The sequence below is a fragment of the Neophocaena asiaeorientalis genome, unplaced genomic scaffold (genome assembly GCF_003031525.2).
Source record: "Neophocaena asiaeorientalis asiaeorientalis breed wild unplaced genomic scaffold, Neophocaena_asiaeorientalis_V1.1 scaffold206, whole genome shotgun sequence".
NCBI lineage: Eukaryota > Metazoa > Chordata > Mammalia > Artiodactyla > Phocoenidae > Neophocaena > Neophocaena asiaeorientalis.
The window spans coordinates 1,414,024-1,441,513 of NW_020174578.1; the positions used below are offsets into that span (position 1 = coordinate 1,414,024).

At 44.7% G+C, this 27,490-nt stretch overlaps 1 protein-coding gene across 1 annotated transcript in view; it reads left to right on the forward strand.

Annotated features, from left to right (window-relative positions):
• The window catches only part of TCAF2 (TRPM8 channel associated factor 2), a 28,148-nt gene extending 1,264 nt beyond the window's left edge, over nt 1-26,884 (forward strand). The window contains exons 2-8 of the mRNA XM_024758095.1: nt 1,237-1,870; nt 17,228-18,219; nt 18,501-18,598; nt 19,508-19,721; nt 20,061-20,300; nt 21,805-22,142; nt 24,819-26,884. Of these exons, the coding sequence (XP_024613863.1) occupies nt 1,248-1,870; nt 17,228-18,219; nt 18,501-18,598; nt 19,508-19,721; nt 20,061-20,300; nt 21,805-22,142; nt 24,819-25,073 (2,760 nt within the window). The 5' untranslated portion in view covers nt 1,237-1,247 and the 3' untranslated portion in view covers nt 25,074-26,884. The remainder of the gene's footprint in view (nt 1-1,236; nt 1,871-17,227; nt 18,220-18,500; nt 18,599-19,507; nt 19,722-20,060; nt 20,301-21,804; nt 22,143-24,818) is intronic.
• The last annotated feature ends 606 nt before the right edge of the window (nt 26,885-27,490 follow it).

Below are 27,490 nucleotides of genomic sequence, written 5' to 3' on the forward strand. Positions count from 1 at the left end.
CATGGGGAGGAAGAGACCAGGAAGGAGGGGAAGCCAGCAGGGAAGGGCTGTCGCTGAGCTGTTTACCGCTGTGGGCAGCTGGAACTCAATTCCTTGGGTGACCTTGTGAGGGGCTCCAGAATGCACCTAGGACAGCCCTGTGGCATTTATCCGTGACGCCCTCCCCCGGGTGAAGCTTACCCTGTATCAGCTCACCGCCACTTCAGAGCACCTGCCAGGTGAGAAAGGTTTCCCAGTGCCCAGGAAAGTCCTCCAGGGCAGTTGCTGGAGTCACAGGCGGTCCGGGGCCCCCAGAGCACCTACTACATGGCTCTTGTCACTTAGGAAGCTAGAAAAGACAGCAGAGGGACAGACACTAGTGTTTTCTCAGTGCTCATTGTACACCTGACACTGGACAAGGCATTTTTATTCGCATTCTCTTCATCTTCAAAAACAATCCTCCAAGGGCTGTACTATTCTCCTTATGTAAGTGGAGAGACTAAAGTGTAAGTCATTTACCGAAGAGGAGCTGCTCTGAAGGGAGTGATTAACTCAGTTCTAGGCACACCAAATTCTAAAAGACCTGGCAAACCTCAGCATGCTCCCCAAGTAGAGGCGGGGAGCTCCCTGGTTAGGGCAGATATGATAAATTGGGAGGCGTTTCCAATTCATTTGGTCAAAGCTACCAGAAGAAATTTACTTTCTGAAAGGTCAACTGACCTTTTCTTCCAGAGAAGAAAATGCTAAGTCAGCTCAGGTCTCACCTTGATCTACCTGCTCTGTGGGATCCAGCCCCGCCCTCACTCCATTCAGGTCCGGCTCCTCCCTGTGTGTTCCTCCAGCCACCCCTGGGGCTTCTCACTGCTAAAATGCTCTCTTGCAGCATTTCAGGCCTCAACTTAAATGTCAGGTTTCAGCTTCAAGGTCACTTTTTCCTGTAGGCCTTTCCTGTCACCCAATCTAAAGTAATTTTCTGGTTGCTCGATATCACATCATTATGTTTTATTTTCATCTAACACTTATTAATTGCTGCATTTTATCTGTTTACCTATCTAATTATTGTCCTTCCCCTTCTCAAATATTAAATTCGTGAAAGCAGGGACCTTGTCTGTTGTGTTCCTTGCTGCACCCCAGGCCGTGGCACACAGTGGGGGACCTGACAAGTAGTTTTCATCTGAATGCATTTAGTTGTTTTTGTTTTCACTCATTCCTTCATTTGTTCTGACCAAGCTCAGTCTTTGCTTTCTTCTTCTGCAGCTGACTGAACCATGGCGACAACTCCTGCTGCTGCCTTTGAGGCCCTCATGGATGGAGTGACAAGCTGGGATGTCCCTAAAGGCCCCATCCCCAGTGAACTCTTTCTAACTGGAGAGGCTGCCTTCCCGGTGATGGTGAATGATCAGGGCCAGGTCCTCATTGCTGCGTCCTCCTATGGCCGAGGCCGCCTTGTGGTTGTGTCCCATGAGGGCTACCTGCTGGACGCCGGCTTGGCCCCATTTCTTCTCAATGCAGTGGGCTGGCTCTGTCCCTCTCCTGGGGCTCCCGTTGGAGTGCACCCATCCCTGGCATTACTAGCGAACATCCTGCAGGGCTCTGGGGTTGAGGCACAGATTCAGCCAGAACCGAGAGAACCCCTGGGGGTTTATTGCATCAATGCCTACAATGACACCATGACTGCAGAGCTGATCCAGTTTGTGAAACGTGGAGGGGGCCTGCTCATGGGGGGCCAAGCCTGGTATTGGGCCAGTCAGCATGGTCATGACAAGGTGCTGTCCAAGTTCCCAGGGAACCAGGTGACCAGTGTGGCTGGTGTGTACTTCACTGATACCTGTGGGGACAGAAGCCGGTTCAAGGTCTCTAAGAAGGTGCCCAAGATCCCTCTCCAGGTCAGGTGAGTGGTGTTTCCCTATGGGGAGTCTGATGTATGTTCACAATGGATTTGATCCCCCTCTTCGGTGAGCTTCCAAATACACATGATTTTCCACTGCTTTTCAGAACCACTACAAGTAGAAAATAGGACAATTAAAATGCACTGAAGCCCAAGAGCGGCTGGGTTCTCACTGCCACTCCCACCTGTGGCCAAAGCGACAGTCTAAAACTTGTCTTATTCATCAATCTGTCTAGCGCCTGAGACTTGGAGAGTGTGTGTCAGTATCTCTTAAAGGAATGGAAAAGCATTTGTTTCTTTGTGTGAGGCACATACCATGTGCCAGGCCCCATGCAGAAGACCCTTGCTGTCTTGACACTTACATTCCAGTGGAAAATTAGGCAACTAAGGAAACAAACATACATACTCTAGCAGGTATTGATAAGAGCTACAAGGAAAGTAAAGCAGGATGAGTGATCAAGTGACCGTGAGGGGAGTGGAGAATGTTTTAGTTAGGGTCATCAGGGAAGGCTTATCAATCAGGCCTGGTCAGCATTAACTGGTGTTTCAAACAGAAGGGATTTAATATGGGTAGCTGAGTAAGCAGGCGACATAGCTGAAAGCTGCACAGGAGGCAGCGAGGTAGCCAGGAGATGAGCAGCAGAGGACTGGCAGAGGCAGTGGTGGTCCAGCAGCCCAGGGGCTGCAGCCACCTGGTGGAGGCCTGTCCAGCAGGAGCCGGGACCCCAGATGCGGGGGCTGTCTGATGGGACCTGGAGCCTAAGAGAAGACGCAGTGATGGCCAGAGACACAGCCTGAGAGAGACACATACCTCCGCTCCTTCCTCCTTCCTGCCTTCGGGCTTGGCTGATGGACTGAATGTGGAGTGAGGGGGGGAAAAGAGAAGTCAAGCATTTTGGTGGTCGAATGACTTAAAGGTGAGTGTTGGGGCTTCCCTGGTGGCGCAGTGTTCGAGAGTCCGCCTGCCGATGCAGGGGACGCGGGTTCGTGCCCCGGTCCGGGAAGATCCCACATGCCGCAGAGCGGCTGGGCCCGTGAGCCATGGCCACTGAGCCTGCGCGTCCAGAGCCTGTGCTCCGCAGCGGGAGAGGCCACAGCAGTGAGAGGCCCGCTTATCGCAAAAAAAAAGGTGAGTGTGTTGCCACGTAAGGAGCTGTGAAAGTCTATGAGAAGACAGATTAGAGGAGGTCTGGAGTTTAGTTTTGGATATCTGGGGTTCTAGGTAACTTGTTGTCAGTGACTCACTGTGCTTGGCCACATGTAACAGAAGCCTTATCGTAGCGGATTGACCACGCAGGAGTTAATTTTTCTCATGTAACAAAGTGCAGGCAAGATAATCAGGCCTGGGGCACTGAGTCCCTGCTTCATGATGACCAGGTTCGTTCATGCAAATCCATTCTCTCCCTCTCTCGCTCCCTTCGTCCCTCGCCCTCCATCTCTCTCTTGCTCTCTCCCCACCCCCGTGGCCCCCACCCCTCCCATCACAATGTTTCACTTTTATCTTTATGGTTACAAGATTGGTACTACTGCTTCAGGCACTATAATTTCACCTCCGCAAGAATAAGCTAGAATGAATACACCTGAATATGTCCCTTCTAATGCAGAAAAGAATATATTTTCTGGGAGCCCTGACCATTAGGCTTCTATTATATTTCAGTGGCCAAAATTAGCTCACCTGGCCAACTCTAGCTGCCAGAGGGTCTGAAGGGCTGAATATTTTTAAATGCACCCTGGCATCTCTGAAGAAATCAAGACTCTGCTACAAGGAAGGGCGTACACATATTTAGTATGCATTTAGCAGCGGCCTCAGCCCCAAGTCCTGGCTCCCTTGGTCTTCCTTCCCTCTGAGAGGGTTGGGAGGTGATGAGTTACTCAGAGAGGCAGGGTGGATCTGATTCACTCCAACTTCTCTTTAATTCGAAGGGACAAACAAGGTTAAATCCCATCAACCTAACTGCTCTTAATTGTTCCAAAGGACTCCTGTCCATCAAACTAAACCTGTTTTTCTTCATCCACGCCTACATTTTTCATCTCTGCCACTGAATCTGAAGTATGTTTTATGTTTGTTTTAACTTTTAATTATGGAAAAGTTCAGAGATATGCAAAAGTAGAGAGAACAGTACAAAGAGCCCCCATGCAGCCATTACCCAAGCTCAGTAACAGCCAACTCAGTCAATCTAATTTTATCTATAGCCACACCCCCGCTTCACCCCAGATTATTTTTTTTTTTTTTTTTCACCCCAGATTATTTTGAAGCAAATCACAGACATCATATCATTCCATCTGTTTTTTAATATGTATCCCTAACGATGTAAATCGTTTTGAAAACATAACCACAAGGCACCATTATCATACCCAAAAGAAGTAATACTCAATGTCATTATTCGTTTCCATAACTGTCTTATTTTTTCAGTTTGTTGGAATTGGTCTCTTATTAAAACCCAGATATTTTGATTGCTTGATATGAATTTTATGTCTCATATAATGTTGTTTCTTTTCCAATTCTTTTTATCTCTTGCTGTTTTGTTGAAGAAACTAGGTACTTTGTCATGAAGTTTCCCCACAGTACAGAATGTGTTTCCTTCAAAACAATCTGAGTTTTGCTGATTGAATCCCTGTGGTGGCATTAAATGTATTCCTCTGTTCTCTATATTTCTTGTAAATTGTTAGCTAGATCTGGATTCTACAGCAGGGATTGGCAAACTATGGCCTGTGGGCCAGCCCCGTTTACTACATAAATAAAGTTTTATTGGAACACAGCGGTGTCCATTTGTGTCCATATTGTCTGTGGTTGTTTGCACAGGCTCCGGATGTGCAGGTTCAGCGGCCATGGCTCACGGGCCCAGCCGCTCCGCGGCATGTGGGATCCTCCCGGACCGGGGCACAAACCCGTGTCCCTGACTCCCAACCACTGCGCCACCAGGGAAGCCCTGTGGTTGTTTTTGAGTTACAGTGGCAGAGTTGAGTTGTGTCAGTGGAAAACATGTGGCCCACAAGCCTAAAATATTTATTATTGGGCTGCTAAGAAAAAGTTTCCCACCTCCTGGTTGAGAGGCTTCATCAGATTCATGTTCGAATTTTATATAAGTCAGTGCGTGACCGCACTGGCCAATGGCTTGATCCTTGTAGAACTGGGATGGCAGGCAACATTTTTTCCTTACAGTTTGTCTTACAAAATATCAGATATTTGGAAATTCAGTTAATCGAAAAAATTACACTGGTAGCTCCGGCAAAGCTGAATGTAAGACTTGGTTTTCAAATTTCTCTTCCTATTCTGGATCTTCCTTCAGCTCCTGAAAAGCCAATTTATTTTCCTTATTCAGTTTCAGCTCAAACACCCTCCTCAGGGGAGTCTTCCTCAATGACTCTCTTGAAACTAAGACTAAACTTCCAGTTTCACTTTTCTCCATCTCTTGCCTGAACATCAGTGATCACAATCTGTAAATACCCAACATGTGTGCTTGCTGGTACCTGTCTAGCCAACCAAAGACTAAAGTTCCACGGATGCACTGATCTTGCCTGTCACATGTGCTGCGTTATTCTCAGTGCCTGATGTGTGAAACATGGTAGAGAGAAACAGGTATTTGTAGACTGTGTAAAGTAATGAATAAATATATGAACGAATATACATCCTAAACCACGAGAAAGGAAAGGGTGGCCTGGGTACCAGGGTTGAGCCTACAGACAGCTTCATGTTATAGAATGTGCTGTGACTCAGGCTTCCAGCCTCAGCCCAAAACTGAGCTGGAGTTGACTGACCCCATCAACTCTAAAGTCTTAAAAGGCCTGTATGGTGCCCAGGCCCTCAGCTCAGATTCCTGCCGCCTTCACGCATGTCTCCTTTGAGGTTTTCAGTGAACTTTCCTGCCAACAAATCTTGGTCAATGGCTCCTGGGCTGACCGAACAGGTTTGCTGACTTTAAATTGCTGCAGGAGGCTCTGGAGCTCCTTAAGGGAACTGCCCTGTCTGCCCAGGGGAGGAGCAGTCTCATAAAACCAACAAAAGATCCTCTCAAGGGTCCTATCCCCAAGGGCAAAAGCTGCCTGCACACCTAGTTTTACACACCTGAGGAGGTCCTGCCTGTACTTTAACGTGCAAAGCCAGACCCAAAGGCATTTGCTGCTTTTATACCGACACACGGGAGAGTCTGGGGAAAAATTAATCTCAGATCAGCAGCTCATTACTCTTACACATGGCTTAACCTACAAGGTCTAGAGTGTATTAGGAGCTGCTCATATAAAAGTAAATACAAACTAGTAGCTTAGGTGTATGCCTCTCTTAAAGATTATGTGTTCTCTCTCTTGATCATCACCACATTCCCATAGAGTGCAAAGGTCTTCGTCTGAGGACTCTCAGCTTGTAAGCAGCACTGCTCTGTTTTCACCTTCAAGATCCATAAATGTAGAGAGTTTCCAGGTAAAGGTAGTGTGAAATGAGCCTAGATCCCAGAATTGCCCTCTCCACCAAATCTGACCAAGTGAATGAAAAATAGTAAGCAAACAACTAAACGTGGGGCTTCTGATGCTGATCCCACGTACTGCTAAAGCACAGTCGGTGGGAGTGCCAGGTGACTGATGTGTGGCCGGGTGTGCAGCATCTCCTGAGACTGTACCTACCCACGATGCACAACCACAGGAAAAAGTTGAAACAAATCCAAGAATTATCACTGATGCCTTCTCATGTTGTAGAAGAATGAACAAATTGGGTGAGTAGACACTTAAGGGAAAAAACCCTCAAATGTAAAAGCAGCAAAGCTCCTTCAGAATTTGGTGGAGGCAGAAAGGGATGCTGGAGTTTGCCATCTTCCAAAGACAATGGTGGGCTGAACACCTCCAGTGCATTCCATGCCTGGCTGGGTGGAGCAGACCTTGCTTTAGGTCCCTAAAGAGGGGAGGGACACGCCCCCAGTAAGGACAGCAACAGGCCCCAGCTCATCTTTGCCCTTCAGTTAGAGATACAGACGGTAAGCAATAAGAAAGTGGAAGGAAGCATTATACAGACCCCCATATGACTTGAGAAGGTGGTGGATGTGGTACGTGGCTACAAACAAACTGGCCTGGGGTAACTCAGAAAGAATATCAAGAGGACCTCACCCACACGGTATCAGAACATGCAAAAGGTCTCCTCACGCCCATGGTGAAAAAAACTATGTAATAACTATATAAAAAGGCTACATTAAATTTAAAAGGGAAATATTCGACAGAAATTTGGTGTGGAAAGACAACAGAATCAATCATGGCTGGAAGAAAAATATGACCCAATGAACAGAACAGAATATTTGCAGACTATATAATTAGTGAATAAATACATGAATGAGGACACATTCGCTCCTTGAGAATGCTTCACGCTCTAACAGAACTTTCTAAAACTGTACGTTATATAAAACAAGAGACAGAATGAGATGAAAAGGGGGAATTTCAGAGTGAAGAAAACAAATTAAGAAGCAAACACCCCACGTGAAATAGGTCTAGTAGCCAGCACATGGGAGAGAAGAGACAAGGCCAATGCATGGTGACAATGACAGCAGCTCGCCTCACACTGAACTCTCTGATCATTGCTGTCATTACTATGACAGGTTTTAAATCTCCATGAGAAAGCCATCTCCTGTATCACCTGTTTGCTCAGGTGTGATTTGGTACCTGAGCACTGCCACCTCTCCCTTCCTTTCCTCAGTGCCCTCTCTTGCACTTCCAGCTCTGAAGGAGCACATGCTTTTCCTTTTCCATAAATGCAGTATATTCACACTTTCGTGTCTACTTAAAGCCTCTTTTGCACAAAATATACCTGTTGATTGCCGCATACCCAACTGTGGTCTTCATTCAAAACTCAGTAGTTGAGAGATTACTGGTGTGTGGACAACATCATTGGCTTTAGAGACAAACCACCCTGGATTTGTTTCCTGTCCTTTCCAGTTACTAGCTAAGAAACATAGGGCAAATAGCCTAACTTTTCTGTCTCATCTATAAAGCGAGAATAATAACTTTCAGGTTTATTATAATGATTAAACGAGATGATCTGTATGTGCAAATGCCTAGAATATATTAAACCTCGTTAAATAATAGCTACTTTCATTATGTTATTATACAAACTTAAATACTGTAAATAGATATTATACAAGACTCAAATATTGGTAAACAGAAACATCTGTTGAGAATTCCTTGACATCCCATCTTCTATGCTTGCTTGTCCAGCCTTCCTCCCTTCCCTTCTTCCTTCTCTCCTCCCTTCCTCCCTCCCTCTCTCGCTCCTTTCTTTTGAGAAACATTTCACCTTTTTAAAAAATTTTTTTAAAGATTTTTTTTTTGATTTAGACCAATTTTTAAGTCTTTATTGAATTCGTTACAATATTGCTTCTGTTTTCCGTTTTGGTTTTTTGGCCGCGAGGCACGCGGGGTCTTAGCTCGCTGACCAGGGATTGAACCCGTAACCCCTGCGCTGGAAGGCAAAGTCTTAACCACTGGAACGCCAGGGAAGTCCTGAAACATTTCACCGTTTTACAAAAAATATTTCAAAATGAATTCAAGCTTATAATGAAAAATACAAGGGCAGGAATACAGACGCAATGTAGAGAATGGATGTGTGGACACGGGTCGGGGGGCGGGAGGGACGGGTGAGATGAATTGGGAGCTTAGGTTTGAAATAAATAAGATACATAGATACCATGTGTAAAATAGATAGCTAGTGGGAACCTGCTGTACAGCACAGGGAGCTCAGTTCAGTGCTCTGTGATGACCTAGATGAGTGGGATGGTGGGGGGTGAGGGAGGTCCAAGCGGGAGGGGATATAGGTATACATAGAGCTGATTCACCTCATTGTACAGCAGAAACTAACACAACATTGTAAAGCGATTATACTCCAATTAAAAAATGTATAGAGGAGAGTGGCAAATTGTCTTTCATCCCACACCACCGTTCCCAGTCTCATGCCTCTGGACTAAGGTAGCCGCTCTTAGAAGTTTGATATGGAGCCTCTCAATTGCTTGTCTATGCCTGTGTGTGTGTTCTAAAAAATTATATTTTTAATGTATCACGTTTGTCTTCATTTTTGTTATATTTACACAACAAACTGACAGAGCACAGCATTCTAGGCTCTCACTTTCTCACCCTCAGATTCCAGGCGATATTGCACCATTGTGTTCTGGTTCTAGTCAAGTTTGTCAGTCATTCTGCTCAAATCATCTCTATCCTTTTTTTCTTTTAATTGATCCATTGGATGCTGAGAGATCTGTTACTATTTTCAAATGTGATTATGAATTCATCAAATTTTAATTTTCTTTGTAGCAGTTTTTGCTTTCAGCACTTTGTTTTTAGGCCCATAAAAATTAATGAAAATTATATCTTTGGAAGGCTTAACTTCTATTCATAGAAAATATTCATCTTTTGTTTAATTCTTTCCTCTTTGAAATCAACTGCATCTCATATTAATACCGGCACTTCTGCTTTCTTTTTGTTGTATCTTCCAGATATACCTTTGTTGATTTCCTCATTTCAATCTTTGTGTACCATTTATTGATAGTTTCAATTGTGTCTTTTGTAAGCAACTTATACCTAGATGTTTTTAGCCCAGTCTGAGAGCATCTGTCTCTTCGTATACAAATGTAATCCAGTCCTAGGTAGTGATAATTCAAGTGTATTTCTTACTCTTGCCTTGTTGTTTCCCGGTTTTGTTTTTATACTTTGTTTCTTTTTACATTTTTTCTTCGTTACAGTATTTGACCTAGTTTTCTCTACTCCTTAAATTCTCCCAGCATGTTTGTAGATTATGCTTCTCAGTTCTATTTTTCCATCAGTTACCTTAACATTTAAAATTTAATTCTTAATTACCTGAGAAATATATTCATACATTCTCCATATTTGAAAAAAAAATACTGATGAGACAAGTCCCCTTTGAGCAGCTCTTTCAATACCAACCCCTTGTCTCCATCACACAATTCAGAATACTTCTTACACTCTTGTGATTTTTGTCCTGACTTTTTTGACATATATATTGACATATATTTATTTTGTTTTATTTTTGTCTTATATAAATTGTATCACCAAATTGTTAGCTTTTATTTTTAAAATTTTTACTCAAAAAAATGTTTTGGAACATCTGACCACGTTAGTTCTCAGAGGTCTCCCTGTTGTTTGTAACTGATAAATAGTAAGCTGTAGTATGACTAAATGCCAGGCTTTTATTTGCTCCTCCTTCATGGTACTGTGCACACCGCCTTCCCACCCCTTCCCCAGGAACCATGTTGACAACCCAGGATGTCATCTTCCATAGTTTTCCTCAGGCCCATATGATCATTTCATATATAGTATATGTATGCATATATGGGTGTGCACACATGTCTCTGTGTACATATGCATGCCTATGTGTATATATAAACACATATAAATACATATACACATATGTACTCCTGTATAAGTGAGAGGGTGAGTCCTTTTTCAGAAGAAAGGTGAGAGGCATTGCAGTTCAGAGGGCTGCTCTCAGCCCATTGCATGTTAATTTTACATGATTGCCCCCTCACTTCTGTGGCATGTCTTACTACCGCTAGGTAGTGCTTCCCACCGGACACCACACTAGGTGCTGTTGGAACTAGAGACACACAAGATATGGTCCTACCCCTGGGTAACTTTCTGATTCAGTTATCAGTGTTTTTAAAGTAAGCCCAAGGGGCTTCCCTGGTGGTGCAGTAGTTGAGAATCCACCCGCCAATGCAGGGGACACAGGTTCAAGCCCTGGTCCGGGAAGATCCCACATGCCGCGGAACAACTAAGCCGTGCACCACAACTACTGAGCCTGCGCTCTAGAGCCCGCGAGCCACAATTACTGAAGTCCGCGTGCCTGGAGCCCATGCTCCGCAACAAGAGAAGTCACTGCAATGAGAAGCCCATGCACCACAACAAAGAGTAGCCCCCACTCGCTGCAACTAGAGAAAAGCCCGCGCGCAGCAACCAAGACCCAACGCAGCCAAAAATTAATTAATTAAAAACAAAAAAATAAGTCCAAGAATGTTAGGATACATCCAGACCAATTTTACAGATCACCTACCCCCAGAGTGTCCTGTGTGGATCAGTTTTCAGAATTGTGACTGTGTTAACGTCCTAGGGCTGCCATAACCAAGTACCACAGATTGGCTGGCTTAAACAGCAGAATTTTGTCATCGCACCACTGAAGGCTAAAAATCTGGGATCAAGGGGTTGGCAGGGTTGGTTCCTTTTGAGGTTGTGGGGAGAATAAGCTCCAGGCCACTCTCCTGCTTCTGGTGGTTTCCTGGCAACCTTTAGCCTTCCTTGGCTTGTAGAAGCATCACCCTGATCTCTGCCTTCATTTTTACATGGAGTTCTCCCTATGTGTGTGTGTGTCTGTGTCCAAATTTCCTCTTGTTATAAGGACACCAGTCATGGTGGATTAGGCCCACCGTATCCTAACTTAGCTAATTATATCTGCAATGATCCTATTTCCAAATAAGGTCACATTCTGAGGTCCTGGGGGTTAGGACTTCAACAAATGAATTTGGAGGAGACACAACTCAACCCATAACCCTGTATACCCTTAATACTTTTAGGTAGTAAGGTCCCTGTCTATCAGATATGAAGTCTTTCATTATCAGATAAATATTCTGTGTGTATTTGTGTGTTTTATATACCCACTAACACGTGTTGAAGACTTACTATATATCAGGTACTATGTTAGCCAACTTAGGGACGTCGTCTTTATTGAATACTCCCAGACACAAGTGGTGGTAAGCAAGTGGTGGCTTGGAGAGGGGATGTAGATTTCACAGGCTCTTCCAGCTACTCTGCCAAGGGAGGAGGCAGGATCATCCTGACCAGTCAGAGCCAGAGTCCATCAATGACCTGCTCAGCTGGACAGCGGCAGTTACACATTTTCATAAGCACATGAGTGTAAACCTTCAGGTTCCCGGTCTCATTATCACACCTCTCCATAGTGAAGGTGTTTTATCAGTAGCTGGACTTCACAAGGTGCCCGTCAGAAGATTCTGGCAGAACACTTAGTGTGGAAGCTAAGCCTATAAACTAAGTGTTGTGGCTCAACGTCATTGCCCCACAAAGTAAGTCTTTAAGCCTCTACAGGTGGAAAAAAGGTACAAGCTAAACTGATGCCAGAAACCTTTTGACATTTGGCCATGTTAGTTGAAAACGGAATGACAAAATTAAAACGTGTGTCTCCATTTTCATGCTAAAGAGAAATTAAGGAGAAACTGTACAGGAGGAATTTTCTTCAGTAATGTTCTGCTACTTGAGTGACTAAACCTTTTTATTAACATTTGATTTTTATTATAAGACAAAGTTTTATAAAGGTAATTAAAATCATCTAAATCCCACTAGCCAGGACGATCACTGAGGACATTTTGATAAACATACTATGGATAATGTTTCTCTGTCTGGTCTTGTGGATTTTGTTTTTTGTTTGTTTGTTTGTTCTTGGCAGTTTGTTGTGCAAAATGTGGCTTATTTAGAGCATAGTATATTAGAATCTGACTTAAAATTTTTTCTATGAAGCATTTTCCAGTAATTATTTTAATTGCCATATGATATGCTATCTACAGTTAACCATAACTTATTTAACCAATCTCCTGTCGCTTGACAAAGTATCTACAAATGGGTTTTAAAAATTCTTGAAATACAAAATCTTTCCTCAATTCATTACATTTTGACCATTTCTCAATAAGAAGTAGTAAATATGCTCATCAGATTTAAGTGACAATATTTTAACATCTTTATTAGAGTATAATTGCTTTACGTTGTTGTGTTAGTTGCTGCTATATAACAAAGTGAATCAGCTATACGTATACATATGTCCCCATATCCCCTCCCTCTTGCATCTCCCTCCCACCCTCCCTATCCCACCCCTCTAGGTGGTCACAAAACATCGAGCTGATCTCCCATGAAATGCAGCTGCTTCCCACTAGCTAGCTATTTTACATTTGGTAGTGTATGTATGTCATTGCCACTCTCTCACTTCGTTTCAGCTTTCCCTTCCCACTCCTCATGTCCTCAAGTGCATTCTCTACATCTGCGACTTTATTCCTGTCCTACCCCTAGGTTCTTCAGAACCACTTTTTTTTTTTAAGATTCCATATATATGTGTTAGCATATGGTATTTGTTTTTCTTTTTCTGACTTACTTCACTCTGTGTAACAGACTCTAGGTCCGTCCGCCTGACTACAAATAACTCAATTTCGTTTCTTTTTATGGTTGAGTAATATTCCATTGTATATACATGCCACATCTTCTTTATCCATTCATTTGTCGATGGACACTTAGGTTGCTTCCATGTCCTGGCTATTGTAAATAGAGCTACAATGAACATTGTGGTACATGACTCTTTTTGAATTATGCTTTTCTCAGGGTATATGCCCAGTAGTGGGACTGCTGGGTCATATGGTAGTTCTATTTATAGTTTAAGGAACCTCCGTACTGTTCTCCATAGTGGCTATATCAATTTACATTCCCACCAACAGTGCAAGAGGGTTCCCTTTTCTCCACACCCTCTTCAGCATTTATTGTTTGTAGATTTTTTGATGATGGCCATTCTGACTGGTGTGAGGTGATACCTCATTGTAGTTTTGATTTGCATTTCTCTCATGATTAGTGATGTTGAGCATCCTTTCATGTGTTTGTTGGCAATCTGTGTATCTTCTTTGAAGAAATATCTGTTTATGTTGTCTGCCCATTTTGGGGTTGGGTTGTTTGTTTTTTTGATACTGAGCTACATGAGCTGCTTGTATATTTTGGAGATAAATCCTTTGTCAGTTGCTTCATTTGCAAATATTTTCTCCCATTCTGAGGGTTGTCTTTTCATCTTGCTTATAGTTTCCTTTGCTGTGCAAAAGCTTTTAAGTTTCATTAGGTCCCATCTGTTTTTGTTTTTATTTCCATTTCTCTAGGACGCGGGTCAAAAAGGATCTTGCTGTGATTTATGTCATAGAGTGTCTGCCTATGTTTTCCTCTAAGAGTTTTATAGTGTATGGCCTTATATTTAAGTCTTTAATCCATTCTGAGTATATTTTTGTGTATGGTGTTAGGAAGTGTTCTAATTTCATTCTTTTACATGTAGCTGTCCAGTTTTCCCAGCACCACTTATTGAAGAGGCTGTCTTTCCTCAATTGTATATCCTTGCCTCCTTTATCAAAGATAAGGTGATCAAATGTGCATGGGTTTACCTCTGGGCTTTCTATCCTATTCCATTGATCTATTTTTCTGTTTTTGTGCCAGTACCATACTGTCTTGATTACTGTAGCTTTGTAGTATAGTCTGAAGTCAGGGAGCCTGATTCCCTCAGCTCTGTTTTTCTTTCTCAAGATTGCTTTGGCTACCCGGGGTCGTTTGTGTTTCCATACAAACTGTGCAATTGTTTGTTCTAGTTCTGTGAAAAATGCCAGTCTGTAGTTTGATAGGGATTGCACTGAATCTGTAGATTGCTTTGGGAAGTAGAGTCATTTTCATACTGTTGATTCTACCAATCCAAGAACATGGTATATCTCTCCATCTATTTGTATCATCTTTAATTTCTTTCATCAGTGTCTTATAGTTTTCTGCATACAGGTTTTCTGCCTCCTTAGGTAGGTTTACTGCTAGATATTTTTTTTTGTTGCAATGATAAATGGGGGTGCTTCCTTAATTTCTCTTTCATATTTTTCATCATTAGTGTATAGGAATGCAAGAGATTTCTGTGCATTACCTTTGTATCCTGCTACTTTACCAAAGTCATTGATTAGTTCTAGTAGTTTTCTGGTAGCATCTTTAGGATTCTTATGTACAGTATCATGTCATCTGCAAACAGTGACAGTTTTACTTCTTCTTTTCTGATTTGGATTCCTTTTATTTCTTTTTCCACTCTGATTACTGTGGATAAAACTTCCAAAACTATGCTGAATAATAGTGGTAAGAGTGGGCACCCTTGTCTTGTTCCTGATCTTAGTGGAAATGGTTTCAGTTTTTCACCATTGAGGACGATGTTGGCTGTGGGTTTGTCATATATGGCCTTTATTATATTGAGGTAAGTTCCCTCTGTGCCTACTTTCTGGAGGGTTTTTATCATAAATGGGTGTTGAATTTTGTTAAAAGCTTTTTCTGCATCTATTGAGATGATCATATGGTTTTTTATTCTTCAGTTTGTTAATATGGTGTATCACATTGATTGATTTGCATGTATTGAAGAATCCTTGCACCTCTGGGATAAATCCCACTTGATCATGGTGTATGATCCTTTTAATGTGTTGTTAGGTTCTGTTTGCTAGTATTTTGTTGAGGATTTTTGCATCTATGTTCATCAGTGATATTGGCCTGTAGTTTTCTTTTTTTGGTAACATCTTTGTCTGGTTTTGGTATTAGGGTGATGGTGGTCTCGTAGAATGAGTTTGGGAGTGTTCCTCCCTCTGCTGTATTTTGGAAGAGTTTGAGAAGGATCGGTGTTAGCTCTTCTCTAAATGTTTGATAGAATTCGCCTGTGAAGACATCTGGTCCTGGGCTTTTGTTCGTTGGAAGGTTTTTAATGACAATTTCAATTTCAGTGCTTGTGATTGGTCTGTTCATATTTTCTATTTCTTCCTGGTTCAGTCTCGGAAGGTTGTGCTTTTCTAAGAAATTGTCCAATTTTCCTTCATCACTTTAAGTATGTCCTACCACTCCGTCCTGGCTTGCAGATTTCTGCTGAAAGATCAGCTGTTAACCTTATGGAGATTCATTTGTATGTTATTTGTTGCTTTTCCCTTGCTGCTTTTAATATTTGTTCTTTGTATTTAATTTTTGATAGTTTGATTAATATGTGTCTTGGCATGTTTCTCCTTGGATTTATCCTGTATGGGACTCTCTGTGTTTCCTGGACTTGACTATTTCCTTTCCCATGTTTGAGAAGTTTTCAACTATAATCTTTTCAAATATTTTCTCAGTCCCTTTTTGTCTTCTTTTCTGGGACCCCTGTAATTCGAATGTTGGTACATTTAATGTTGTCCCCGAGGTCTCTGAGACTGTCCTCAATTCTTTTCATTCTTTTTTCTTTATTCTGCTCCGCTGTAGTTATTTCCACTCTTTTATCTTCCAGGTCACTTATCCGTTCTTCTGCCTCAGTTATTCTGCTAATGATTCCTTCTAGAGAATTTTTAATTTCATTTATTGTGTTGTTCATCATTGTTTGTTTGCTCTTTAGTTCTTCTAGGTCCTTATTAAATATTTCTTGTATTATCTCCATTCTATTACCAAGATTTTGGATCATCTTTACTATCATTAGTCTGAATTCATTTTCAAGTAGGCTGCCTATTTCCTCTTCATTTGTTTGGTTGGGTGGGTTTTTACCTTGCTCCTTCATGTGCTGTATATGTCTCTGTCTTCTCATTTTGCTTAACTTACTGTGTTTGGGGTCTCCTTTTCGCAGGCTGCATGTTCATAATTCCCATTTTTTTTTGGTGTCTGCCCCCTGTGGGTAAGGTTGGTTTAGTGGCTTGTGTAGGCTTCCTGGTGGTGGGAACTGGTGCCTGTCTTCTGGTGCATGCAGCTGGATCCTGACTTTCTGGCGTGCTGAACCGCATCCGGTGGTGTGTCTTGGGTGTCTGTGAACTTAGTATGATTTTAGGCAGCCTCTCTGCTAATGGGTGGGGTTGTGTTCCTTTTTGCTAGGTGTTTGGCATGGGGTGTCCAGCACTGGGGCTTGCTGGTCACTGAGTGGAGCTGGGTCTTAGCACTGAGACGGAGATCTCTGGGACAGCTCTCACTGATTGATATTACGTGGGGCCAGAAGGTCTCTGGTGGACCAATGTCCTGAATTCAGCTCTCCCACCTCAGAGGCTCAGGCCTGACACCCGGCCGGAGCACCAGACCCTGTCAGCCACACAGCGGGAGTGCCTTCAGAGTCGGAGGCGGTGGCCTGCAGTGGCTGTCCTTCTGCGCTGCCCATTAGAATCACCTAAGTGACAGTTTTTAAAAGGAGTGAGTTTGTATAAATCTTCAAGTGTAGGATTAAATAGTTTACTTGTAACATGTTCCTGGATCAGTGCTAGCATGTGGAGAGGGGGATTTGATTTTTACTGCCTTCTTTTACAGAAATGTTACTCTGAAAAATGTCTAAGTAGGATTACTTTCTCTAAGAATAACAGATCCATTTTTCTAACAATTCATTTATACGTTCAGTAACAGGCAGACTTCGGAGATACTGCGAGTTCAGTTCCAGACCACTGCAATAAAGCGAGTCACACAAGTGATTTCAAATCTCAAATCTTAGCGAGAATAAGAAGATTGGCATGAACTGTGTATCTTTGTACCCACACAGATTGCTCTATTCAGTGAGCTCATTTCGATGGTTCACTCACTGACTATAGCCCCTTTGTTCCTTTTCCTTTGTCTCTTTTCCAGGTTTGGGGAGGATCTCGGGCAGGATCAGCAGGAGCTCCTGGAAGGGATCTCAGAGCTGGACATCAAAACAGGGGGAATCCCCTCGCAGCTGCTGGTGCATGGGGCCCTGGCCTTCCCCCTGGGCTTAGATGCCTCTCTCGGCTGCTTCCTGGCAGCTGCCCGCTATGGCCGGGGCCGCGTGGTTCTGGCTGCCCACGAGGGCATGCTCTGTACGCCCAAGATGGGGCCCTTTTTGCTCAATGCTGTGCGCTGGCTGGCCAGAGGCCAGACGAGCAAAGTTGGGGTGAACACGTGTCTAAAAAATCTGTGTGCCCTGCTGTCAGAGCATGGCCTGGAATGCAGTCTGGAGCCCCACCTGACTGCTGACTTGAGAGTCTACTGCTGTGTGGCTTACAGTGACAAGGAGGCTAAGCAGCTGCAGGAGTTTGTGGCTGAGGGTGGGGGCTTGCTGATCGGGGGCCAGGCCTGGTGGTGGGCCTCCCAGAACCCCGGCCGCTCCACTTTGGCTAGTTTCCCTGGTAACATCATACTCAACTGCTTCGGCCTCAGTATCCTAGCTCGGACTCTGGACCCAGGCTGTTTCCCTGTCCCTACCCCTGAGAAGCAGAGCTACCACTTCCGCAAGGCACTATCTGAATTCCAGCTTATCGTGAACCGCGGGGGTGGGAACCTGGAAAAGAGCTGGCTGGCCAAACTGGGAGCAGATGCAGCAGGCTTCCTGCAGATCCCCGCAGAGGGGGTCCCTGCTTATGTTTCCTTGCACCGGCTCCTGAGGAAGATGCTGCATCTGTCGGGGCTCCCAGCTGTGAGCAGGGAAAAGCCAGTTGCCAGTGACTCCTATGAGGCTGCCCTGCTCTGCCTGGCCACGGAGCTGGCACGCTCCGGCACAGACTGCTCTCAGCTGGCACAGGGGCTTGGAACCTGGTCTTGCAGCTCCAGTTCGTACCCCTCAGAACACGCCATCACAGTGGAGATCGATGGAAGCAACCCAGGTACAGAATGAGGGACCTGGGGGAAGGTAAGGTGGGGCTAGCGAGATTTGCAGGACATTGCAGGTGCTGAAGCTCAGGTAGGCCAGCTCCATTCTCTAACAGGTACTTCCCAGGAGACGGGGGTTGGGGTTCTGCTCAGGGATTAGGTGGGATGGATGCAAGAAGCATGGATGAGATGAGGTGCGCAGGGCAGGGCTGCACCTCTGGGAGGGGCTGTGAGGTTCCAGGTGGGGTGGAGTCAGGTGGGGGAATAACTCAGCCCTTCCTATGGCTTTTGTCAGGCAGCGGTGATTCCTGGGTGAGTACAGGGCTCTACCTCCCAAATGGACAAAATGCAGAAGTCTCCTTGTCTGAAGCTGCGGTTTTTGCTGGCCTGAAGGTAAGGCCAGAACGCCACTGCCACATCTCAGAGCCACAGGGCTTCATTCTCATCCAGCTCGCGACACTTCTTCCAGGAGTGCAGGAAGGCATTGTTCTGCCCACGTTACAGATTTCACAGATGAAACAGCTAAGTTTCAGGGAGCCTAAGGGAGTGACTGAAGATGCCAGAGCTCCTAACATCAGATCCAGTCCTCAAACACAAGCCCTCAGGTTTCCACCTCCCGACAGGGCTGTGAGGCGAAGGAGCGCCTGTTACGTATTCGGAACCTCACTCATTTCTCCAACGCGGCCTTTCTGGGTTTTACCTCTTCACCCTGATTGCTGAAGGGTGTACTTAACCCCGTCACTCACAAAAACAGGCCGTCATGCAGAAGTAAAATTATTCCCGCCTCAATTTTGAGGGTCACTTCCTACCATAGTAAGGGTCTCTTTTGGGTTCGTCTCCTTTCTCAAGCTCACTTACATTAAACCTAAGAAAAGCAGTCACAGGACTCCAGACAAAATGCACTCCATCTACCTGACCAGGAGGGGAGGCTGAGACAAAGAGGGAAGACAGAACCAGTTCTCCCCCGTCACCCCATATCCCACTGCCTCTGGATAGGCCTCCAGTCTGTGCACAAAGGGCAGATGAAGATTCCCTCTGCCTCATTCCCAGCATCGGAATCACCTTAGGGGCTTGAACCCTGGAGCGAGAGCCCAGGTTCTGCCTGGTACAGAGGCACCACGGGACCCTAGTCAATATCAGCCTCGGGGTTATGCCTGGTCTGCCTGATCATGGTCCATTGTGGAGCTGCTTAAATCCCTAGAAAAATGATTCTGCGTACCTTTCAGTCCATATGGTTTTTGGAGTGCTAAAAGCTCACAGTACCACACACCCACAGCACACATGGTGGAATCGCCTCTCCAGGTACAGATTGGCTGCCACACCGATGACCTGACGAGTGCCAGCAAGCTGTCTCGAGCCCCTGTGGTAACTCACCAGTGCTGCATGGATAGGACCAAACTGTCAGTCTCCTGCCTCTGGGGTGGCCTTCTCTATGTCATCGTGCCCAAGGGCAGTAAACTGGGCCCCGTGTCCGTCACCATCAAGAGGGCTGTGCCTGCCCCATATTACAGGCTGGGTGAGTGGACTGAACGTGGAGGGGAGTGGGAGAGTCGGGGGTGCTGTGGTGTTGATGGGCTTGTTGAAGGAGGGGAGGGAAGAGGATTGGTGGACAAGAGGAGGAGGGACTGTCTGAGGTGCCAGTGGAGGTAGGAGATGAGGGACTCCCTGTGTCCATGGAGACTTCCGGGCAGAACAGAGGGAAGGGTCTGGGGGCCTGTCCTTCACTTCACAGCACATAGACCCACATGATAGTAGTTCATCATTTCACTGTCCTCCTCCTGGAGTTCCAGTTGTGTTTTTCGGCTCAAGGAAAGTTGAGGAAGTGGGTGACAGGTTCCATGCCCTTTATTCCCAGGTAAGACATCCCTGGAGGAGTGGAAGAGGCGTATCCAGGAGAGCACAGCTCCCTGGGGAGAGCTGGCAACAGACAACATCATCTTGACGGTGCCAACTGCAGACCTCCAGGCCCTGGAGGACCCCGAATCTTTACTCCACCTCTGGGATGAGATGATGCGGGCTATAGCCAGGCTGGCAGCCCAGCCCTTTCCTTTCCTCCGTCCAGAGAGGATTGTTGCTGATGTGCAGATCTCAGCCGGTGGGTGCTCCAGAGGGATGCTCCTAGTCTGTGGACACCATTTACTTATTATTTTGCCTTTTCTTGGCCCGTAGTTTTTTATTTTTATTTTTTGTAGTGTCTTTGTCTGGTTCTGGTATCAGGGTGACGGCGGCTTCATAGAATGGCTTTGGGAGTGTTCTATCCTCTTCCATCTTTTGGAAGAGTTTGAGAAGGATTGGTATAAGTTCTGCTTTGTATGTTTGGTAGAATTTCCCTGTGAAGCCGTCCAGTCCTGGACTTTTGTTTATAGGGAGTTTTTTAAATTACAGGTTCTATTTCACTTCTAGCAATTGGTCTGTTCAAATTATCTGTTTTTTCTTGACTCAATTTGGGCAGGCCATGTGTTTCTAGAAACTCATCCATTTCTTCTAGGTTGTCCAATTTGTTGGCATGTAACTGTTCATAGTATCCTCTTGTGATTTTCTGTATCTCTGTGGTATCAGTTGTTATTTCTCCTCTTTCATTTCTTATTTTGTTTATTGGAGTCCCCTCTCTTTTCTTCTTGTGAGCCTGGCCAGGGTTTGTTGATTTTGTTTATCCTTTCAAAAAACCGGCTGTTGGTTTTACTGATCTTTTCTATGGTTTTTTTAATCTCTATTTATTCCCTGTCTGATCTTTATTTCCTTCCTTCTGCTGACATCTATTTTGCCTTTTTTAAACGTCCAATATGCGTAACGCATAATTTTACCAGTAAAGTAAGGGAAAAAAAGATGTTCAAGACATGGACTTTGATGGAGATGAAAAGATGTTTACATGTGAAAAGGTAAATCATGTTCATCTAAAGCGTAAGATTTCACAGGAGGGAGAACAGTCTCAGAAAAATTGGTACCAGGAGTTCAAGATGGCAGTGAGCGTTGTTTCAAGGAGAGTTTAAAACAGAAATATCTCCTTCAAACGTGTTGGCAATGAAAAGAGAGAGTAAAGAGGTTTATGTTAAGTATTCAGTGGTTTAGAGGAAAGAAGGCCATCTTAAAAAAAAAAAAAAAACAAACACGGAAATCTGGTTCCAACATGTGGAAAATTCCTCTGGACCTGTTTTCTAATCTTCAAAAAACCACAAGATTTTCACTGTTAAAAAGTATAACTCTGGCCAACAGTAGCGTACACAGGAGAAGAAACGGCACTGCCCTAGCCTCAGGGATCTCAAATTCAGACACAGGACCTAATGTCGTAGACTCACATGCAAAGAAAACTCACACAAAAGGAAGCACTGAATTATAGTGAGAATGACTATATAAAGTGTTAACATTTGGGGGGCCAGAGAGAAGGCGAAGCATAACTCCAGTGTGGAGGCCGGGAAGAAGGGTCGGGACTCTTCAGACCAAGTCAGAGAAAGCATCTGCTTTCCAATCAGCATGGAGATTCTGGAATTATGGTAGCAGCCAGGATGGCGAGAAAAAGTTACACCATGGAGAGGAATGAAGTGAGATGGGTTTGGGTGGACCACGCCCACCATGCCTCACTCTTCCTTTTGCGTTCCCAGGCTGGATGCACTCAGGATACCCTATCATGTGCCACCTGCAGTCGGTGCAGGAGCTCATCAGTGAGATGGGCATGAGAAGCAGAGGTCTGTGGGGAGCCATCCACGAGCTGGGCCACAACCAGCAGCGGCACGGGTGGGAGTTCCCCCCACACACCACCGAGGCCACCTGTAACCTCTGGTCAGTCTATGTGCACGAGACGGTCCTGCACATCCCCAGGGCTCAGGCCCACCCAGCTCTGAGCCCTCCAGAACGAGAGAAAAGGATCAAAACACACCTGGGAAAGGGAGCGCCCCTGAACGACTGGAATGTGTGGACAGCTCTGGAAACGTATCTAAAGGTACTGAACAGAAATTCAGGGAGATGGGGGCCACTAGACCCTCAGTCGTGTAGCATCCTGAACCCCAGGAGCTCTCCAACTCCTTCACCACCCCTATCAGCCTGGGCCCACCACCTCCCCTGGCTGCATGGCGGTGCTTCTCAGGTCATACACCTCTAAGATGGAGATAATGATGCCTGTCCCACTCACGTACTGTGGTTTTGTGATGATATGTAAGAGGAAATGAAAACTACTGTGAAAAGAAGATAAGTAGAGAATGTAGTCTCTGGGTATATTGGTCAAGAGCAGAAGCTCTGAGTGAGACACTCCTGAGACTGAGTCAAAGCGCTCCCACTCATTCGTCCGTCCTTTGTCCCCAAGTAGGTGCCTTGGAAATGCTGTGATCATTTTGCTTTGCTTTGTTTTCCCTCACCTTAGTTTTATGCGTCAAGTGAGTGTTGCATCCCTTCCTAATTACAGTGATGTGTTAGGGGCAACTCCATTACAAGAAGGCCTCTTAGGAGGTAAATCTGTCAATGTGATTCTCAAATTTCCATCACCCATTTGATCCCAAAATGTCTTTAGAATGAATAAGTAAATAACCAACCCAACAGAAGAACACCGAAGTCCCAAAGTGAGTCGATTTCCTATGAAATAAGCATAAATCCCTTTCCCCTCCCCTATCCTGCTTTGAATTTTTGTATTTTCAAGTTGTCAAAGCCACTCCCCATATCAGATCTCCTATAATGTCTACCATGACTCTTTAGATAGTGGGTATTGCCCACTTTTTACAGGCACATGCTGAGTTAGAGAGTTTAAGCATCCTGTCCAATGTCACACATTTAAATGATGGAACCAGAACCTAAAATCAGGAGCTAATGACAAGCCCAGGCTTTTGCACTTCTGAACCCTCCCTCTGATTTCTTTTTCTTTTTTCACTCATTTTCTGAAGAGTGAGTGTGAGACAGCCCCAGTCAATGAGATAACTGTGCAGCATCAGCTCAGGATTCTAGAGCCAGTCTGAGGGTCTACAGGGAAAGAGACCTTACATGGTAGTTGCCACTGAAGTGTAAGGCAAAGCTCTAATTCCACCCTACCTACTGACCCACTCACCATGAATATCATTTTGCAAAAGCTTTGGGGAGACCCCTCACCTTGGAGCCTGAGACTTGGTCCCAGGACAGAGAGATACCTTCTGTTTTCTTCACCTGTGGGAGGTCTGCTCGCCATCATTCCTCCTGCCGTTGCCTTAGTGTAGATCCTCAGGATCCTCTTCTGTTTTAAAAGCCTCCTCAGTTTTTCCAGCATCTCGCTTCAACCACCTATAATCCATCTTCCACACCACTTCCAGAATAATCTGAATATTCCATGTTTAAGCTCGTCAAGTGTTCTCCTTCACACACAGAATAAAATGGAAGCTGCTTAGCTGGGTGCAGAAGGCCCTTTATCATCAGGCTTTGGCCAACACCTCCATCTCCATCTCCCAATTTCCTGTCTCCATAATTATCCTGCAGTTTACTGAGCTGCTTCCCGCTATGAACACATCTTGCTGTTTTTGTTCCTATACCTCCTCACGTTTCCTTCCTGCAGCTGCAACGTGCTTGAACCCCTTGTCTGTTACCTGTCAAGTCACCTGTCAAAATTCAGCTCTCTTGTCCTCTTCTCCCGACATCATCTCCTTGACAAGCCAACTTTTTTTGTCATTTGTTTACTTACAAGTCTGTCTCTCCCATTGACCAGTGACCTCCAGATAAACAAGAGCCTTAATCATTTTGCCTAGAAATACCTGGCACATTGTAGATATTTTTTAATGTTGTATGTGTGATAAATGTTTAATTTGTGGATTACTAATTAAGAGAGACGAGCAGGACGATTGTCAAAGGCCAAGCAGTGAGAGCAGATAAGCAGTGAGAGCACAACAGTGAGGTCAGAGGGAGGCTAATCAAAATGCCGTCTGTCCTCGGGCTTCTACACCTCAGAGTCAGAGGATTCTCCTCCATAAAAGGGGGTGGTCTCGGAAACCTCAAGATCCCTGCTACTTCTAAACCTCTATAATCTTGGCAAGAGTCTCCTGCCCATGGCTTTCAGGTGGGCTGTTCCCTATAAAGTATGAGTCACTCTCATTTTGAGCTCCTTGTGACATACCTGCTTCTTCCTTGTTTTGTCCCAAAGGCAGTGTTCCACAGAGAAAAACAGTAGCCTTGAAAATAGTCACAGCTCTGAGACGGCTGAAAAAGAGAAAAAAACAAGGGCTTTATTCTGTCTGGAAGGTTTTATTATGTCTGGAAGGTGTCGGAAGTTCCCAGATTTTGGCTCCCAAAATCCCCATCTCAGTCAGGCTCAAACCTGTCTGATGCCTGGGAAACACTTAGGAACTGGGGATATAATTTTTTAAAATAGGGATAATAATGATAACTGTCATTTATTGAGTATTTACCTCTTTTCAGCCATTAGGGTCTTCATGTAGTCCCCTACTACATTCAGGGGGTACAGAGTTTGTGGCCAAGGAGTGGAATGAGCCAGTAAGATTGTGTTTATGTGCAGGGTTGAGATGGGGAGATAAGGGCAAGCAAAGAAGTGAAGCTGGTGAATGATTAAGGGGAAGAAATCACCAGAAATGAGATGCACTCATGAACACGCATGTTGCAGGTATTTTCACAAACTTGTACCTCATCCTGCCCCTTCCTTCTCTTCCAGCTCCAGGAGGCCTTTGGATGGGAGCCATTCACCCAGCTCTTTGCTGAGTACCAGACCCTCTCTGACATCCCCAAAGACAACACTGGCAAGATGAATCTGTGGGTGAAGAAGTTCTCTGGAAGGGTACAGAAGAATCTGGCTCCTTTCTTCGAGGCCTGGGGCTGGCCTGTCCAGAAGGAAGTGGCTGCGAGCCTGGCCTGTCTGCCTGAGTGGCAGGAAGACCCCATGCAGACGTACATCCAGACTGAGGGTTAAAAGATGTGCACAAAGGGGTGTGTGTGCAGGACGGGGGGTGATCACTCACCAACTCTGCCACCCTTTTTCTTGCCTAGTGTACCTTGAGCCTGAATCCTACTTCCTACCTGTCCTCAGGAAGGCCTTTAAGGTCCTAAGACAAAACGGGACCAACTTTCTCAGGCTGCTGTGCTGCTTTTATTGTTTCTCTACTGGTACTCTTGCTCTCATCAAGAGACTTGCTTCACCATCCTCATCCTCCAGAAGAGGATGTTTCATCTTGGCATCTTGAGTTTCTGCAGGCTCTTTGCTTCTATTTATGACCGGTAGCATTAAAGACCATGGATTCCATTATAATCTGATATCACTCCCTCACCCCAGCCAGCCCTGAACAAAGCTCTTAACTTCTGCTTTGAGAAGCTTTCTAACAGCAAGCGAGACAGGCTGGTATAATGGAGAGAGCCCTGAACCAGCTTCGGTTCTATGGAAAATCACTAAACTCCGTCTGCATTTGGATTCTTATCCATGACATGGGATAAAAATCTATTGTTTGATGATGGTGAACGTCTTTGAACACAACCTGCAGATGCATAGAAGGGAGCTCTTCAGCTTTCACCAGGCCCCACAGTAGCCTGTCTGCCCACTTTCGTGTGGACAACCTGAACACTGAATCTCCCTTCAGAGTCAACCTCCCTGAGGTCAGCATTCAGTCCTCGTGTGAGAGTATTTAGTGAACACCAGTGTTGTTCCCAGACATGGTATCAATGATAGTCCTCAAGATCCTAGCCCATCCTATGTGTCCTTTCTTCTGCCTCTGGAAAGATTCTTGGGTATAACCTAACCCCAAGAATGTGGTATGAACTCAAACTGGAGGTTACAAAGCTACTGGGGTTTGGTCTTCTTGGTTAGTTTCATCTTCGAGTACATTTGCTTCGACCAAAGGAAAAAATCATTCCAGCAGCCCTACCAACTCCATAAGCCCATTGGTTCTTAGCACAAAACAGGTGTCTGACTCCTCTGGTCACCTTGGAATCAAGGCACTGTCAGTTATCGACAGCTACTGTGCTGAGAGGGCCATGGCCAGGACAGGCTCCAACGGAACAGGATTCCTGAGTGCAGCAGACCGAATTAACCCACACTCACTTATTACCCCACAAACCAGCAACCCCAAGCTTTCTCATAATCTCATTCTGAGATTATATTCATGGCTCTTTGGGTGGGTGGCATTCCAATTAGAGATGCATCCTCAGGATTAATGGGGTGTACATCTACCCATTTTCCTCTAGCTCACTTTTAAACCATATTTTTGTTGTTTTCAATATCATTCCATTAGCTTTGTTGAGAATAGAGAGACTCCTCAGGTGGAGAACTAACCTAGGGAATGTCTTCTTCTGAATCCCATCAGCACATCCTTCTCCCAATTCTAGGATAATTTCCTTCTATTTCACTAGTGTCCTTCGTCAGGTGCTTTTCACATGAAAAGTACTCAGTAAATATTTGTTAATTGAAAGAACAGTAAAGACACCTAACACATAATGAACAGTCTTTATGTCCCAGACATTGTGTGAGGTATTTCCTATGAGTTATCTTACGGATATTATTATCCCATTTCATAGACGAGAAAACGAACACTTAAGGATATTAACTAGCTTCTGAAGTCACAAAGCTAGTAAGAGGAAGCGTCGGGGCTTGACCGAAGCCCACAGCAATGAAAAAACTGTAGAGCTTGTCTCCAAGAATGATTTTCAATTTAGACACAAATTCACCAAGAAAATGGAAGTTCAACTAAGTTCTGACTTATGCCATGCTCACTATTGAATTTTTATTAAATATAAAATGTAACCTCTAAGAAAATATTGGTACCTGATTTTCTGGTTGTCTCAGCATGTGATTAGCTTCCCTATAGGTAGAGAAAGGATATGAGCCCAGGCAACTCAACTCCAGAACTGGTGTTCTTACCCATGATGCTAGGGATGAGTAAATGAATGGATAATGCTGGGTTTAAGAGGTTGCCAAAGAGACAAAGACAAAACCTGACTTTTCCCCACATTCTCTGTAGTGGAAGTTGGAGCCCTTCTCCCTCTTACAGAGAGACTGTGGCTCTGCCGCTTGTTTCTAAGTTCAGAATTAATTGCGTGTACCTGTGACACTCTCAGAGTATTCTGTATTCCAGAGCAAACTTACTCCGAAGGATGTCTATGCAGGTGCGGTGAATGCCATTTGCCAGGGAACTGTTATAAGTGCTTTTTATTTGTTTATCCTCACAACAGTCCTATGGAATAAGTACTATGACTGTCTCCATTTTTCAGAGAAAGAAGCAGAGATACAGGGGTAGCAAGTTGTGAAACCACATTTCCGTCCCTGGAAGTTGGACTCAGGACGCACGCTTTAGCCCGCACACTATATACTACCGTATACTATATTACTGGGTCTGCCAC